This window comes from Dreissena polymorpha, chromosome 1 (genome assembly GCF_020536995.1).
Source record: "Dreissena polymorpha isolate Duluth1 chromosome 1, UMN_Dpol_1.0, whole genome shotgun sequence".
NCBI classification, from domain to species: domain Eukaryota; kingdom Metazoa; phylum Mollusca; class Bivalvia; order Myida; family Dreissenidae; genus Dreissena; species Dreissena polymorpha.
Genome location: NC_068355.1, coordinates 128,847,426 through 128,866,070, shown reverse-complemented (window position 1 = coordinate 128,866,070; position 18,645 = coordinate 128,847,426). Strand labels below are relative to the sequence as shown.

Sequence of the window (18,645 nt, the reverse complement as noted above, 5' to 3'; positions counted from 1 at the left end):
AAAAACTCACATGTTGGAACTTTCTGATTTAAAAAAGGTACGAAATTTAGGAGGTATTTTTACTAGATCTCAAATACATAAAAAAATATATTAATTATTAAAATATTCCGCTTTCTATTGGGGCGAAACATAACGGTTGGTATAGTTCAATGGAATTGTTTGCCTTTTAACAATCGCGATATTGTAAGCTGAATACAAATAAACATATTTAACAGCTTTCAAATTGGGGAAATTAAATCTGTTGATTCGCGTGTCCCACTTCATTAAAAATTGTTTCAAAATATGAACAATTTTGATCTCTCAAGAAAAATAAAATTTACACGCGATTGGTTCGCAAATATTTCTGACACTTCTTCAGATCGCAACTTAGACCTATCTTGAGACATATGCCTTTGTATCAGCACGCAATACCCCCCCCCCAGTTTTTATCTTGAAAATTCTCCCACTTTTCTTCTACCCGTCCTATACAGAGACATCATGCAAACTGTCTTGTTTGATTTACTTAAAATATTTCTAAAACAAAAATCTTTCAAATAACATTTTAATATATTATCTTAATGAAGAAAGCACCAATAAATGGCAAGCAAATAATATAGTGTCCACTCACCTTATAAGCAAGAAGTTCTCTACAGGCGATGAACAAGAGAATCTCGCTGGACATCGTCTTTTATAGCTAAATTACGGAAGAGAAATATAATTTATAAGTTAGGTTTATAATTGTTTCGATCCGAGTACATAATTTAAATTGAATTGATATTCGAGTAATGAGTAAGATGTATATCTTTGCCGGACTTCGGTCTTACTTGTTTGCTATGTCAGGAACACAAACAAAAGATCACTTCCTTATACGTTATGTAGTAAACGGCTGTCCATATCCGTGTCATTCTGAGTAACAATTTGATAGAACACTCGCGCCCTTTGTTTGGTCAGATATGAAAGAGTGGGAATCAAGAGATCCGCGATGTTATATCTAAAACCTGAATCGGACTGATTGAAAACATGGATAATCTTAATTGGAATTACAATGTATTCACACACTGATTGTCTCGTAAGTGGTCGAATGTATATCAACATTACCAAGAAGTTATTGCTGGCAAAGTTTTGTTTGATTTTGACACCAGGATAATAGCTTGAAATCAGATTTGAAATAATGTGTATATACAATAAATGAGACAGTTCTGTATACTCGACAGTATTTGTTTGTAAAACTTTCCATTCTTCTCTAAACGGTGATGGGGGGGGGGGCGTTATCATTGACAAGTTTATAGGTCAAAGGGCGGAACAGTTTTATTTTGCATTGTTCAGTTCCGGTTTCATCGGTGGAGAGGAGGGACACTTGCTTACGATGGCATTTGGAATCGTATTATAGACACACGCGGCCAGTCCGGGACTCAAACCCGGGACTCTCCCGACTGAGCTAACCAGGCCGCCACACAACATCTTCCCTAACGTGACCAAGTTCAGACCGTGACATACACCCCACTTGAATATGTATTCGTCCATGAGCACATGGATTCGGGGTGATATATGATTAACCATGGGCCTCCGTAGGTAACGTCACGGTCCACGTTGGGCGCCAAATGTCACAGGGTGAGACAATTGTGCGGCAAGTCCGGGACTCGATTCCGGGACTCCTCGCTAACAGGGCGAGTGCTCTCTCGACTGAGCTAACCAGGCCGCCACACAACTTCTTCCCGAACGTGACCGAGTTAAGATCGTTACATACATATGATTGTTAAACAATATAACATGTTACTATAATATCAATATAAATGACAGTTCACTGGAATAATTCAGTTACGTCATGAGTGACGAAATAATGTGGAAAGTGATGAGGTTTTAAGCAATATTACATTACATCTAAATGCAATTACACGAGTATATTAAAAAAGGGACGGAAAATTCTGTTTCAGGGCCACTATGATGGTATTTCAAAGCAATATCACACGATTAATTGACAGCTCAGAACATTACAATCGCATTTACGATATACACATACACACATGTCACATTCAATTATCCACACAGGTTTATTTTTAAAATGCGAGCTCACCCGTACAAAGAGCTCCCGCATAGGGAGCTAAATGTTATTTCAAGTGAAATCACTTCTTTGTTAATCTTTTTCTTAATACTTGACGTTTTAACTTAAACTTTATTTTCCAAGTTGATAATGCATTAAATGCTTTTACATAAACAACCAAGCAAGGTAATATGGAATTTTTACACCCATTATTGCTGATTCTTCCTGTATTTGCGCGATGATTATCTGAAATATTAACTCAATGACGCTATATTCTTAAATCTTTTTCTATAAAGAAGGAAAGTAGTTGACACTTGTTTGTAGTTTCATTTGATCGTTCGTCAAAAAGTTGTAACTCTGTTGCTCTGGTATCTTCAATACCATTGAGTAATTAAATTGTAATTAAATTGAATGCGTTTTAATTCCCTTTTATTATTGTTTAATTTGAGTTACAATGCTGTGACGTTAAATTTCATTTACACTTAAATGTATTATGAATATTGCTTGGCCAAGTGTGTGGTTGAGCGCTCTATAACCGGTTTAAACCCCCAATGCTTTGCATTGACCGTTCCAAGGCGGTGACCACAGCTTTATTCATATTTTGTGTTTATGTTGGTTTGTATTGTGCTGTATTGTGTTTTTTTGTACTGTTTGGGCAATCGGTCACTTGCCTTAAATAAAGGACCAACTAATTGTTTTAATGAGAATTCAATACTGCTTCAGCAGCTGGAGTTTCACTTCTTTATATTGCATTAGTTTTACTTTTGTTACAAATGCTTAATTCTGAGTCGCAATACGCGAAGTCTCAATGGCTAATGTGATTTTATACTAACAACAAATTATGGCGGTATGTTAAACTTTTAATATCGTGTATTTAAAGTCTAAGAATTAATAAAATGTACAGTCAAACCTGTGAACAGCGGCCAGTCAAAGGAAGTGGCTGCAGTCATGCAGGGGGCGCTATAGTCAGGTGACCACAGTTTAGATTGTTGGCCAGATGATAGTATCATTCTTATTCAAAGAAACATACACAAAAAGCTAATTAAAAGGTATTTGTACACACACGTACAAAAACAGCATTTTCATTCAAACAGCCACAAAAGCATAGCAGAATCAAATTCAATTAGTCAAATGTGTACATTATTTTATGACATATATGTAAAACCTTTATATAAACGTTGCAATTGCATGTCTGTTTTGTTCACCAATCCTTGTATCGCCTGCATTTAACAACACTCGCTAGTTAACTGCTTTTGTTAACACCATATCAGCAATAAAGATCTATGTAATTTGTCAAGGGCTCTTTCTATGGCTTTATAACCTCGGTCGTCAATTGCTACCGATACACATTGTTAATGTTACTTTCACATGTATCATGCAATCAACATAAAGCTTCTCCCGTCGAGTGCTTGCTATAATTTATTAAACAATTATCCGATAAACTATTGTATCATGTCAAATTGACATGTCCGCTAGAAAGCTCAAAGGCAGTTTTTTTAACCGCAAAATACGGGTAAACATAAACGCCGTCAGATGTAAGAGACAACAGTACAGGTTGGTTTGAGTTTTAATTCACTTTCGCTCCTCGTAATGACTGCTTCGTGACCGCTTTACACATGTGAAAATTGTTTTCGGAGTAAAATAAACTGACCGTCAGTCGTTTTAGCTAGGTGACCATTCACGAAAGTGTTATATAGAATGATTTTCGTGCGCGGGATCAGAATGTCCGCTATAGCCAGGTGACCGCTATACTCATGCGACAGCTTAGTCAGACGTATAATGCTTATAACAAGCATGACATCACATTTCACTTAATGCAAAAATAGTATTTACAATACCTAAGATTGCACAATTAATAAATTAATAAGCAAAAATGACTTAATAGGTTAATTAGCCAAGAAAGGGTTATAAAACATCAAACTGGACAATCAGATTATTGCATCAATAATAATACCTTGAACAAAATACTGACCAATCTGTTAATAATGCCATTCGCCAAACAAGTCTGGTGGGCGATGTTGTCGTATGGGTCTGCCGGATGGAGGACCGTCCTTACCAGACGGATTACTGCTAGAACAAACTGAACTGCCTACAGGAGTGGAGTGAATGTAGGTGATTTAGGGGGTTGTTTCACAGAGAGGACTTGGCTGTGAAACAGAATCAGTAGCGGGAGATGGAGAAATGGTACGGGCACTGATGCTGGTCACTGGTCCTCAAGTAACAGAAGTATATGCGTTTGTTTTATCGCTAATTGGTTTCGATAAAATAAAAGTATAATAACCTTATGATTCAGTAATTTCAAAGTAAACAAGTTAAAATACGAGCAATAAGGACACATTTAACAGAATACTACCTTGATCTGTCTGCAGAGTAAATGCCTTTGACTGTAATTTAACTGCTGATCTTGACAATATTAAATAAAAATATGCAGAGCGCATACAGTTAAGATATATTGCGTATACAACTAAGATATGTGAGATTTTTATCATTTTATAAAAGGATATCCATTCACATTTTGTAATAACATCTTTACTTAGTGTTAAGTTAGGTTAGCCATTGAACTGGTTAAAACCCTACTGCCTTGGATTGACCATGCCGTAGCGGGTGGGCCTAATATAATCATTTTCACCATATTTAATTACATTTACTTCCTGTTTTCTATTATACTAGATGTTAAAATACACCTTTCTCCTGATATTGCATCTGGAGTTTCAATTAGCGTTTAACTTTTTAACTATCTTTATGTGTACTTTAAAATTCATGCACGCCTCAGACCTCTAGCCATTGCAATATATTGTATGTATTGTTGTATTGAATATAGTGGCCGTTGGCCGTTATGGACAGGTGACCGTTATTCCCAAGTGTAATATAGAGTGATTTTCGTCGAGGGTAATCCAGACTTTCCGTTGCCTGCAGGTGACCGTTATTCTCAGGTGACCGTTAGGTCAGTTTCGACTGTAATTGTAAAATGGTTTCTTCCTTGTGGTTTGCAAAAAGCACTCAAGACTTGACATGTATGTCTTTCATGTTGCATTCTACAGATATTCATGTAACACGACAACACATGTAGCCGTTATTATAATTTATATTTAAATTCGCAAAAATCTAGCATAATTTTAAAACACATAATTATTATCCGTAAAAAACTATTTGAAATGTCAAATTAATTGTTCTTTGTTAATCTCAACAATAGAATGCTAACAGTTTGAATAAGACTTATGCAAGCTTCAATATAGTGCAATATATAACTTTATGTGATTTCCAATATATTACAATACGGTTAAAGCCATATTGTTGCAGGTCTATTAAAGTTACCATGCAACAAACACTCTCGTTATCTATTTTTTCGACATCTCTTGCAGCGTGTCTCCTATAAATCATATAAACCATTGTGGAATTCTTATTTAATTTGATTGCGTGTTGTAAATGGCATAGTATCAATCCAATAAACTGTCATCTAAATGTTTTATATCCCTAATCAATCCTATAACAATGTCCATAAAATATAAGAGCTGCCTTCATACAAACGCTTTATGATTCTTAACAATCTCATCACTGTGTCAAAATAATGTAGAAAAGTAATTATCCAATATATACTAATCAAATTATATTCAAATTAACCTGATATTTTTTTTTTGGAATACTATCTATACAAAAATATAGTATCTTAATTATACCACGTTCGATGGAAACCATTACCTCTTCATTAAGATGTTCAACTATCACAAACTATCTCTTTGGGCATTATTATTTCTAATTAATACAACGTTTAATATCCGTGTCATTCTACGTGGAAAATCAATCTAGAGCGCACTTGAAGTGATATTATTATCTGATATGTGATCTTAAGCTTTGATTGATTATAGATCCGCGATGTTGTCTTGAAAGCCCGGTCATGAGTGTTTGAGTGTTTGAAAATCAAACCTTTTCTCTTGATGACAAAGATTTTCATCGCCGCCGTAGAACGGCGGGTTTCGTGATGATGCGATGGCAGTTTATCTTAGATTGATATTTGATAAATAATGTGCTTAATAAGCTAGGTCTGTGTTTGACTGACATTGTTTAACATCCCCAATGCTACTCATTGACCGGTCAATGCGATCAAATTTTATTTATTTATTTAAATTTTCTTTCACATGAGTAACTTATTTGTAACATTTAAGGTAAGATAAAAACTAAATTAAACCAATAGACCAATTATCAAGCAGAATAGTTACTCAAACTAAGTTTCTTCACAACGCTTACGCTGTTGTAGCATGCACCACGCGCCCTATAGCAACATATCACATATAAGCAAAGTGGAACTCCATTTGCATCAACAGGACACGCATACAATATTAACATCACTACGGGGAAATTATTGTATGACAAATGTCGGAGTTTCCAATAATAAGACAAACTACAAAATAACGCGTCAAAAGGATGTCGGAGTTTCCAATAATAAGACAAACTACAAAATAACGCGTCAAAAGGATGAGAGTGAACTAGGCTTAAATGGGTTAATGGGCCATTCCAATCTGGTTTCACGCCGGCATGCTTCAAAATACATCTGTTGTATGACTGTTGTTGCTGCATTATTGAAATGTCAATTTAAGGCTATTTAATATAGATTTTATTGAAAATCATGCAGACGGCTTACTTTCAACATCTCAATAAATGTTCAGGTAAGTTGGGGATTATATCGAAAGCGAGATATTCACTCGTTGACAGTATGATAGCTCAAGAAGCATTTCTTTAGAATTTCTTTCTTTGCCGATTTAAATAAACGTTTGCGCGTTCTGGTGAAATTAGCATGCTCTTTTAATGGCTTGGTTATCTGTGGATGCATCGCCATCATTAAATCAATTCATTTGACCATAAAATGTCTGCACAGCTGCTGGCAATATTTGAAATCAGTTTTTAATTAGTCGTTACTGACTGGATTAGAGGATAACTAAAGCGCTATATATGACGTTATTTTTAGTGAAAGTAAACAAAAAAATGAATATCTATTTAAAAAAATAATTACATAAAAAATATACATTAAAAAAGCAAAAATAAACGAGTTATCTTGTACCTGTTTAGATTTCGGAGACACTGTTATTAAAAGGACCTGTTGAAATAGATAACTACATTCTATTTAACGAGTACCATTTTATTAATTAGTAGCTCTCAGCCCAAATAGAAACTAAGAGCTTTAAGATGTTACGACAACTTGTTGATTTCGCACGGTCTAATCAGGGACGAAATTTTTCGCCTAAACTGGGTTTTCGTAACACTGAGACTTTCTTTAAACGAAAAATACTATGAAAGCGGAAATTTAGTGTCCTCCCAGATCAACCTGTACGGACTGAAAACCATAATAAAAATACTTTGTTTATTTAACAATTTATATGTTGTCGAGAAGTGTTAAATGTGTCGTTGATAATATCGTTCATTGTATCTATATTTTCAACAATAATTGGCTATTTGTGAATAAAAAGATGATATCTGGACATACAATTGTCATAGAAACTCTTCTGTCATGTAACAGTAGTCAACCAACCTGTACGCGTGTATGTTGTGTACCGGATACACGCGTCTTTATTATTAGTTTGTATTACAGACAGACAGACAGACAGACAGACAGACAGACAGACAGACAGACAGACAGACAGACAGACAGACAGACAGACAGACAGACAGACAGACAGACAGACAGACAGACAGACAGACAGACAGACAGACAGACAGACAGACAGACAGACAGACAGACAGACAGACAGACAGACAGACAGACAGACAGACAGACAGACAGACAGACAGACAGACAGACAGACAGACAGACAGACAGACAGACAGACAGACAGGCAGGCAGGCAGGCAGGCAGGCAGGCAGGCAGGCAGGCAGGCAGGCAGACAGACAGACAGACAGACAGACAGACAGACAGACAGACAGACAGACAGACAGAAAGTTTATTTGAGTCTCGCTTTTATACATTCATGATATATAAAACATGTAGAAAATTAAACAAGTTAATGTATAAAACCACTCTAATAGAGTAATGAGAGACTGTTAAATGTATGAACCTACGGCATATAAAACGATACAAATAAACAATAAAATCATAGGTAAAATAATAAATATAACATTTATCTACGTTTGTATGTACAACATATACACACTTATATATATATATATATATATATACATATAAATATATAATATTCACAGTAACATAATAATACAAATTCAATATTCATTATTTGTAAATGTAGTTGCGTCTTAATTTTAATATTTCAAGACAGGTTTTGGCACTATATTTTACCATATTTTTATCGGAGAGTAGGAATGAAATTTTATCAGGCACTGACAGTGAATTGAAATCATTATTGACGGATGTCGCTTTTAAAACAATTTCATTTCTCAATGTGTTGTACAATGGACATTGGAGTAAAACATGAGTTTCGTCTTCCACCACAGTTTTACAATGGTATGAGTGCACCTTTACACCAAGAATCTGGATAAATACCACGATCGAAAATGTAATTAAAGATTTTAGTAAGGTATGGTGATATAAAATCATTAGAATCAATAAAGAAATCGGCTACAATGCTAAACAAGTCACAGCTTTTATTTCGCTTTATTTTAGATATTGTTTTTCTTACTTCTTCTTCAGTGAATGCACAATCGAGCGTTTCGATTGAAGGCAACGCATTCAGATCATAGGGGTCATTAGTATTAAATGTACTGCTATGTGGTGTATTACATGATTGTTTAAAATGGTTTAAAAATTGATCAATGTTGATATCATTACTTTTTGGAACATGTTTCTTTTTGTATTTATTAATATATCGCCAAAATTCTTTTGGATTATTTGTGCTTAGCTTAGCTAATGTGTGCTTTTCTTTAATAACTTTATTGAAATATTTACGTTTTGTCTCCCTTATAACGCGGAAATATTTATTTCTAGAATTTAAAAATCTAATCTTGTTAGCGTCACATAGATATCGATTATATCAAATTCGTTTACATTCATAAAACTCGTTTTTGTTTATTTTACATTCTTCGTTAAACCACAATGATTTCTTCGCACATTTAATTTTTCGCTGGTTACCGCCTGTCTGTAAAGTTTTACCGTTAAGCTGAAATGAGATATCAAAAAAAAGTAGTCGATAAAGCATCTATACAGTTTTCAATATTGCCACGGTCCGATAGCAATGTATTTGTTACTTCGTCGAAAATGTGTCTTTTATCTTCTAAGGTTTGTTTTAAAAAAATCTATGTTATTTTGTTTCCAATCTATTTTTATAAATTTGTCCCCCTGGTCGGTTGATGTACATTTATTACAAACTAAAGTAAATTCAATCAGGCAGTGATCGGAAAATTCGGTCAAATCAAGTACATTCATATTACTTATACGCATGTACATATTGTAGTTAACAATAACATAATCGACAGTACTTGCTCAGACAGTGTTTCTTTTACAGAAATTATAACATGTATTAAGGCCTTGTTCTAAACGCCCATTAGCAATAAAAACACTATTTTCCTTACAATGCGTAAGAAGTTTATGTCCGAACGTATTCGTCTGTATAATCGCCGATAATCGTTGCGGTAAAATATCAATTGGTAAATCAGGCTCGGGCATATTAACAAAGCGGTCGAGATTTAAATTATCTACCAAATCTGACCTTTGACCTATTAGTGCATTAAAATCTCCCGTTAAAAGAACATCCACAAGTTGGGTATACATTTTAACATCGTTTTATAATTGTTCAAAGAAATCAAAATCGTGTAGTACGGAATTATCATCACTGTACACAAGAGAGTCAGCGGGTGGTATATAGCAACAGCAAATATATACATCATTTTCAAAGCCAAACAAAGCTTTAGAGAGTTTACACCAAATAATCACTTTTACATTTATATTAATAACTTCAATTTTATCTTGATATACGATATACATTTGTACATAAAAAATCACACCTCCGCTGTGCCGTTTCGCATTTCTGTTGCATTTTGGACGTGGGCATGAGAAACATTCGAAATTATTAATATGGATATTATTTGATTTAGCATTCCAAGTTTCTGTAAATATTAAAATGTCACATCCATTAATAAAGTTTAAAAAAATCACTGTCCTCTAGTTTTGAAACAAGACCCTGAACAGTCCAGGATAGCACAGTTAGCTGTTTCCGGTCGTCTCCCTAAGTTCTGGTCGTTGGGTCATACCCATGGTCATGGTGGCTTCCGGCGTTGCTACGCTGTCCGCCGTATTCGCGGCGGCCACGTTGTGGCAGTTCCGGTACTGGGCCAGGGGGTGGACGGTCATGGGCATACTTGACGCGGTCGATGTACAACGCGTCATAGGAAAGATTCGCCTGTTTCCCTTGTCGTTTCGCCTCAATCATATATGGAAGCAGTTTCTTTCTGCGATCTTGGATTTGTTTTGGAAGCTGGTCACTTACGCGGAAGTTGCTATTTTTAAGTTTTTCCCGTGCCGCAGATTTCATGGTCTCTTTGTCGCCGAAATAGTTAAATTTAACTACTATTGGACGCTTCTTGTCATGTTGATAAGGTCCTATCCTGTGTGCTCTATCGATTTTCATCTGCGTGGCTGCGCTTTCGATATTTAAATTGTTTTCACACAACTGTAAAACTTTTTCGGCACAATTTTCGGACTTGCGGTCTTCAAAGCTAGATCCTTCATCGATATTAAAAAATAACAAATTGTCACGCATAGATCTTGCTTGGAGATCGATGATTGTTTCATTCAAGTCGATGTTTTCATTGCGGAGAGAAGCTATATTTTGTGATTACTCTCAAAAGAACGGCTTAATTCAACATCCGAAAGCCTTTTTAGGACTCGTGAAATTTTGATTCAAGGGAAGCTACTCTCGATTCAACTATTGATAGCTTGTTTGAGATGGATTCCACTTCAGTTTCAATTTGGTCTAATTTTGAAAGTTTTGATTGCATTTGTTTTGCGTACATTCAATGTTATTTAATTTATTTAGAATTGTTGTGTACATTTCTGAGTCCATTTGCGAAGTATTGTGAGTCTGTTTTCCATTTTGTGGTGAGACTGGCGCATTCATGTAACCGTATTGCGTCGGGGTCTGTTGAGTTAGGTATTGGAGGTGGGGTGGCATAACCGGTCCTGATGCAGCTGGTGTGCCATATATTGCCGGTGGAGGTGTTGGAATACCTGCAGGTGGCGTATTGGCTGCCATTTTGTGACCTTTGTCTGGGTGATCACTGGCAAAATTTGGTGACGCCTCTTCCTTGGAGCGTTTTTTACCCGATTTTCCCATGAGCGCCTATCATATGTTAAGTATTGAATGTAGAGTGTTCACTAATCAACTATTAAATTGTCTACCATTCACTGTGCGCACTACAGTAATCCCAATTGTCACAATTATCTTCAGCACGGGATGAATAGCGAATGTTGAATGCCTTTGGCAATTTTGTAGAGCAGTATAATCCCTTAGCGTTGATTTGGGTTCGTATTGATATGAGTTCACTATGTGTTCACTAGCACTGACGCGTACTAAATATAATATTACAGCCACGAAAATATGATACTTTTCCGAGAATTGACTTTAACTCCTTTATTTTATTTTTTCGGCGTAAGCTGCATAAGCCAGCTTTTCACCTTAGCCTGACCTTTGTAAGTGTCCAATAAAATTCCAATAAAATTTCCCGCGGCTAGGTACGAATGAATACACTTCATTTATTCCATTGGCTGATTTGAGTATACCACCAGAACATTGGAAACATATCCGCGTCTTTGTAACACTGTTTTACTGTATGAAACAATTTTATCTCGAATGAAAAGGCTTAATAGATAGAACAGTTTTACACTCAATTCTCGACATCAATACAGTTTGTGCGTACACCTTTTATTTTCAGAGTATTACCAGCGCAAGAGCGTTTATACTTAAAAGGCTATGTTCTCATATTTAGTACTTACTTCCTTATTCCTGTCAACATGTTAACATGTAAAAGTATAAAGAGCAATGGAAGCGAGGCCTCACTTTAAAGCATTGCATTTCAACCCGCGAGGTATATCGGGTCAATTCGCGGACATTCAGAGTTTATATACAGGTCATCACCGGAGTTGGCGGCCAGTAAAATAATCGTTATATAATAAAGACGCTATCCGTGAACTAGGTGACCTGGAATTTTCTTTAGACCAGAAATATGTTAAATGAAGATATTCAGCAATATAATTATGGTATGTAAATAATAGATTCTTAATGTGTTTTCAACAATACAATGATAAATATTATTGTTGATAAATTTAACAATAATTATTCGTCCATATTACCTAATGTACTAAAGTGATATTATGAGCATGTAACAGTTTATAGGTGTCTATCGCAACCGTTGATTATTTTTGATGTTTCTACTTCATATACACTTATATTAATTAATGCAGCATCATCATACTAAAACAATATACCAGAAAGAGAAAAATAATGCATTTGAATATCAACCGTACTTTCGTTTGACAACTGATCATGCGTTTACGAGTTGAACCTAAATTTAGTTTTAGTGCAGATTTGTTCATACGACACAAAGACACGAAATTGTTTTACGGATCATTTCAGCTTACAGGACTGGGTGGGTCACGTAAGAATATCGAATATAAAATATATTTTTATAAACAACTGGTAGCAAGGTGAGTTGCAGATAATTAATCAGTAACCACATTTTAACTAACTATTTTGACCTGTTAATTCTTTTCAGCTCAATTCAACAGTGCAAAATGCCCATAATATCTTTTTAAGCATTAGCACGATGATAATTGATACTGTTAATAATCGAATCAAATTGCAATGCCCGACAAACCACTAAAACAGGTTTGTTCGAAGAACGCGCCTATAAATACGGATACTTCTCGTGTGGCCGGTTGACTCATATGTTTAAATTTCACTTCCATTCTTCTTTTGGTTTTCTGTTTTGTATCTATAGGTTTATGACCAGCAATATGTTATAATGTAAAATAAGCCGCGAAAACTCCCCGTAACATCCCGTACTGCGTGTGATGCAGCTAAGAACTGCACAGAAAAAGACATTCGCTATCCTTGATCTCATTCATTAAACTATTTACGCCGTATATCTTTTTTAAAGATATTTCTTGTTTCGTTTTAAGTTCCACAAAGTTTGACACGGCACATATCGCGGCCACATCCGGCGATCATGGAAAATCTCAAAAATCCAATATAAAATCACAAATTAGCATATAACTGCGAGAGCAAAAAAAACTTGTCTGAACGCTGTCAAGGCCTGATAATTATAGACAAACCTAGCGAGATGTCCCTCATCGTGCAATATAATTATGCATTCATTGAATTAATCAAGGACATTTCACAAATTTCCTGAATCCTCCTAAAGGCCTCCAGTAAAACTTTGTAAAATTATGTCGCCATATTCAGTCATTACGCTAAATTATTTATACCTGATGATAAAATATGACATTTCTGCAGTGAAATAACATCAGTGAAAATAAACAATTGTTATTTTCACCAGTGAAAAGAACACATTTTCGGAACTACTTTTTCAATTTTTAGATTATCACATCAAGATTTACTTCCCTTAATTGACTCACTTATCAAGTACTTGAAAAGTACACTCCCATGTTTGGCTTATTCCTTGTTTAAAGTGATATCATGGGTATTTTTCACTGTTGAATTGAGCTGAAAAGAATTAACAGGTCAAAAAAGTTAATTAAAATGTGGTTACTGATCAATTATCTGCAATTCATCTTGCTACCAGTTGTTTATAAAATATATTTTATATTCAATACTTACGTGACTCACCCAGTCCTCTAAGCTGAAATGATCCGTAAGACAAAATTGTGTCTTTGTGTCGTATGAACGAGTCTGCTCTAAAACTAAATTTAGGTTCACATCGTACATGCATGATCAGTCGTAAAACGAAAGTACGGTTGATATTCAAATTCATTATTTTTCTCTTTCCGGGATATTGTTTTAGTATATTGATGCTGCATTAAAAATATAAGTGTATATGAAGTGAAAACACCAAAAGTAAGCAACGGTTGCGATAGACACCTATAAACTGTAAGATGCCCATAATATCACTTTAAGCCGTCTGGATTGTAGCAATGTACACTACATGTATATAGGAACAATAAAAACATTAAATATGTTTGTTTTGATCTGGAAAAAAATGGAAGCGATTGAAGAAATAAGTGAAAATGAATTAGTTCTGGCTACCATAACTTTAAAGCGGGTATATACGATTTTTATATGTGCTGAATTGTAAAATATTGATACAAATATGTTATAATAACACACAATATGCAAGAAAAATGATACATTTAAGACGAATTTCATAAAATACAGCAAATACAAATTAGGGCCCTGAGCCGATTGTGACGAAGATAATTCGCAATTATTTTCCTACAATAACCGATGCATTCGTCTTTTTAGTAAGTGTTTGTGTGTCGTATGAATCGATATCGCTGCAGGAATTTCAAATGAACCGTTAAACTAAATTTAGATTCACATCGTACATGCATGATATACATGCTGGCGAATTCGGCTGTACAGCCTTTTTCGATTTCAGAATTAAATATCTGGCTTATTTAGCATTTTTCGACACATGTTCTTCTTAACTTTTATTTTAGTTCATATTGAAATATATGTATAATAAATTTTTACACATTTTATATTAATAAATAAATATTTGACAAGATCGTATATACCCGCTTTAAATGTCGCTTTTTATGAGTTTTGACTGGCGTGACTTTATACTGTACGCTGAAGTTTCTTTAGCTATAAATGAATACTCTGCATTCTTTGGTGATATTTTTTATCTGGAAAATTTTGTAAACAATGAGGAATCAATTGAAACAGTTGTAGTACCAACAATGGGTGGGGTAAAAGCGATTGATCATGAAATTGATGAAATTGAAGATGAAAGAAATGCACATGATATACCAGAAACTGTAAGTAATATGAATTCAAATTCTTAAGTTCACCAGTTAAGAACAGTAGACATTGATTCATTCTTAAGTGAAAATCAAAATGAAAACACTCAAAAGAAAACAGAGCAAGACATGAAACTTTTTCATTCATTTCTGCATTACAAGGAGAAATCAAGCACAGTTTATACCACCTGACACCCTAAATGAATACATATGTGAGTTTTTACTATCTGTAACAACAAAGAAATGCAAAGAATATGAGCCCACCACGTTAAGAGGTTTCATGTGCTCCATAGACAGACACCTAAAGAAACACAACTGCAAACTTAGGGTTGCTACTGATAGAGAGTTTGAAAGGGCAAGAGATGTTCTCAAGTCTAAGCAAAAGGACATCAAAAAGCAGGGCTTATGTAACAAGCCGAAAACAGCGGATATATTAACCGATGAGCACCTTGACCTGATGTACAAGGCAAAGACTTTGGGTGACCACTCGGCACGCTCTTAAGCTCATACTATCTGGTTCATCTGTGCCACATATTTTTGAATAAGAACAGGGACTGAAATCCACAATATGAAATGAGGCGATGTCTCTCTAGAAGTTGATCCCTGCTCCGGGCGCCAGTTCATTACGTTGTCTACGGAACGTGAGACGAAAACAAGGACTGGTGCTAATGTTCGCGATACAAGGGAATTCTTTTTTTTTTACTTATTTTTCAATACATTATTAAAATAAATGATCCTTTTAGCTTCTATTAAATAAATAAATAAATTACGTAATTGATAAATATTAAATAAGTAAATATTAAATTCATATAAATAAAAACATGAATGAATAAATAACTAAATAAATTAATAAATAATATATTTAGATTTTATAAATAAATAAATAATCTATTTTTTTAATAAATTGACATTTTCAATGTTGTTTTTCACCGAAAATAGTGAAAATACCAATTTTATTTCACTGATAATAAATCTCGGTATTTCATTACTTCATTGGTAGACCTAAAATAAATATGTTTTTCTTAAATATCAATTTTCTTTTTTAAAGGGCAAATTAGCCAAAAGCCAATGAGATACGTGATGATCCTCAACGTGATCCTGTACATCTGTACAAAACATACCGCGACAGACAGCCTACTGACATGTTGGGTGAAGACTCTCCAATTTTTCTTTAGTATTTGTACACCAGCCCAAAAGGCTGGTATAAGAAATCGGCAATGGGAGTAAATTAGTTGTACAGTAACAATATCATGAATGAGATGAAAACAGATGCAGGAATTGACGAGGCGCGCATTACACCATACAGGTACTAAAAAGTAACTATAAACTATACATATGAAATGTGTAACACACTGATGTTAAGCAAACAGATGTTGCTCTGACTGCGCTTTTAAGGTCGAAACTGTTTGCTAGCGACTTAAGGTCTGTTTTCATCTGCTGTGGCTCATGATGTTCTTTCATCAGTTCATTAATAAAGAGCTTTAAAGTTGTACAATATATATACATGTACACTTAATTTTGTTAATTTAAAATTTATAATAAATTTCCAATGACATTTTTACACTTACCTCATCAAATAATCCATTCGATTAAAAAGCCAATAATTTTATGATCACTGCACTGTAGTGGCTTAGGTATTTTTCTAAAAATCATTTTCATCATGAAATATCCGGTTTATTTACATCCTTTTTACTGTATCATTTTCAGTGTGAGAAAAAGGATGGTTCAGAAGTTAAATGATGAAGGAGTCCAAGCTAATCAAATAGTTCAAATTTCGGGCCGTAAAAACATAAACAGTATCAACAATTACAGCAAATTGAACAACCAGCAGTCAATGGCCATTTCTGACATTTTAGTAGACTCGTCACGTCCAAACAGCATCGTGCCTCGGGCTCCTGCTCGTCCTACAATGCCAATGTCTACACACAATTTCAGGAATTCCTGTGAGATGCCGATGGGAAGAGGGTTTTTCATGAACTTTCACTTTCATGGAAACGTGTACTTCAATTTAACCCGGAACGAATAAAACACTCTGTCTCAGCGGCAAGTCTAACAACACAGACATGTGCATCATGATTCCGGCGCTGACATCGTTCGGCATCGACAAAAAAAAACACCCACCGCACCCCGATTCTCATTTCCAGTGTACAGCCCTCAACAGTTACATATTATCTACTAAGGTTTAGTGCCATATGTCGCAACACTAGCGACTCAAATTGCTCGTTCTATGATACTGCCGGCAAGTCTTCTATTTCCAGTCAATATCCACCGGCTCCTGGCGGGCTCCTAAACTCTGGAGGCTGCCATCCAAGCGCATTGCGGTGCCGGGGCCAGCCAATATCATCACAAGATCGTTATGGGTCCACCCTTCGGTCCGGTATAGAAGGGACGCATATCGACGGGCAGTGTGAAAGTGCTTGGAACTTCTTCATTGCTTGAACTGATCAAAGATCTGTCGAGTGTATATACTTGCCAAGTCTTATGGCTTCTTGTTGTGGTCCTATTATACAAACATTCAATATGTTGCCTTTTTAATATCTCATTTGTAATATGTCTACTTATGTTATTGTCGTGTGTGTAATTTTAATTGTGTTTGCTTTCCTGTCGCAGTGCGGACAATTCTGTTTGCCGGGTCGGCGGAAAATTATGTTTGCCGGGGTCGGATTGGCATGCCTACTTATTCTAAAACATATATCTCTTTAAGCTAACCTTAACGACATTGACTTAACACATTTGCTCGGATGGACTCTGCGTTACTTGTGTAACATCAGCGTTTTCTTTTTGGTAAATGCCTACTTATTCTGAAACATATATCTCTTAAAGCTAATCTTAACGACAATGACTTAACACATTTGCTCGAATGGACTCTGCGCTACTTGTGTACCATCAGCGGGTTCTTTCGGGTAAGTCAAAGAAATTAAATATTTATAAATTATATGTTTATAACATAGTAGCAATACCGTAGAGCAAAAACTTTTATTTTTGAAGGACCAATTTTAAAAGTGTGTAATCGTTGGTCCGAGTTATAGTGTGTAAAAAGTGTGAAATCGCTGGTGTAGCGATAAGTGGTATTATTGTTCGAGTTTTAAAAGTGTGCAAATGTCGGACCTTAAAAGTGTGAAATCGCTAGTGGAGCGATTAGTGGTATTATTGTCCGAGTTTTTAAAGTGTGTAATCGTTGGTCCGAGTTATAAGTGTGTAAAAAGTGTGAAATCGCTTGTGGAGCGATAAGTGGTATTATTGTCCGAATCTAAAGTGTCTACTTGCTGTCCGAGTTATAGTGTGTTAATGTCAGACTTAAAAAAGTGTTCAATCGCTGGTGGAGCGATAAGTGGTATTATTGTCCGAAGTGTAATCGCTGGGCGGGCGATTTACGGTTAAAAGTCGTGTGTTATAGCTTCGAGCGATTGGTAGAACTTGGTTTAGCTCAGTCAAGTGTATGGTTTTTCCTAGTTCGTCGCTCCTGAAGCAGTTTTAATTTGGCAGGCCATGTTTCTGCTAATGGCGTAACTTCACGATGGTAATTTAACGGGTCCTCATCCACCTCCGGTAGACATCATTTTCTAAACAGTCCGGGTCACGTATGGCAGCCAAACTTTGTACCGTGGTTACCAGTGGCTGTTGTTTTTTTCTGTACCGCTGCGGCCATCCTGTTTGTTGCTAACCCACAGTTTAAACACTGACTAAATTACTCAGTTGACAGTTT

The 18,645-nt window shown here is 35.3% G+C and overlaps 1 protein-coding gene across 1 annotated transcript in view; it reads right to left on the bottom strand.

The window, feature by feature from the left end:
- Positions 1–661, bottom strand: part of LOC127851029 (uncharacterized) — a 9,089-nt gene extending 8,428 nt beyond the window's left edge. The window contains exon 1 of the mRNA XM_052384511.1: positions 608–661. Within this exon, the coding sequence (XP_052240471.1) occupies positions 608–661 (54 nt within the window). The remainder of the gene's footprint in view (positions 1–607) is intronic.
- Between the last annotated feature and the right edge of the window lie 17,984 nt (positions 662–18,645).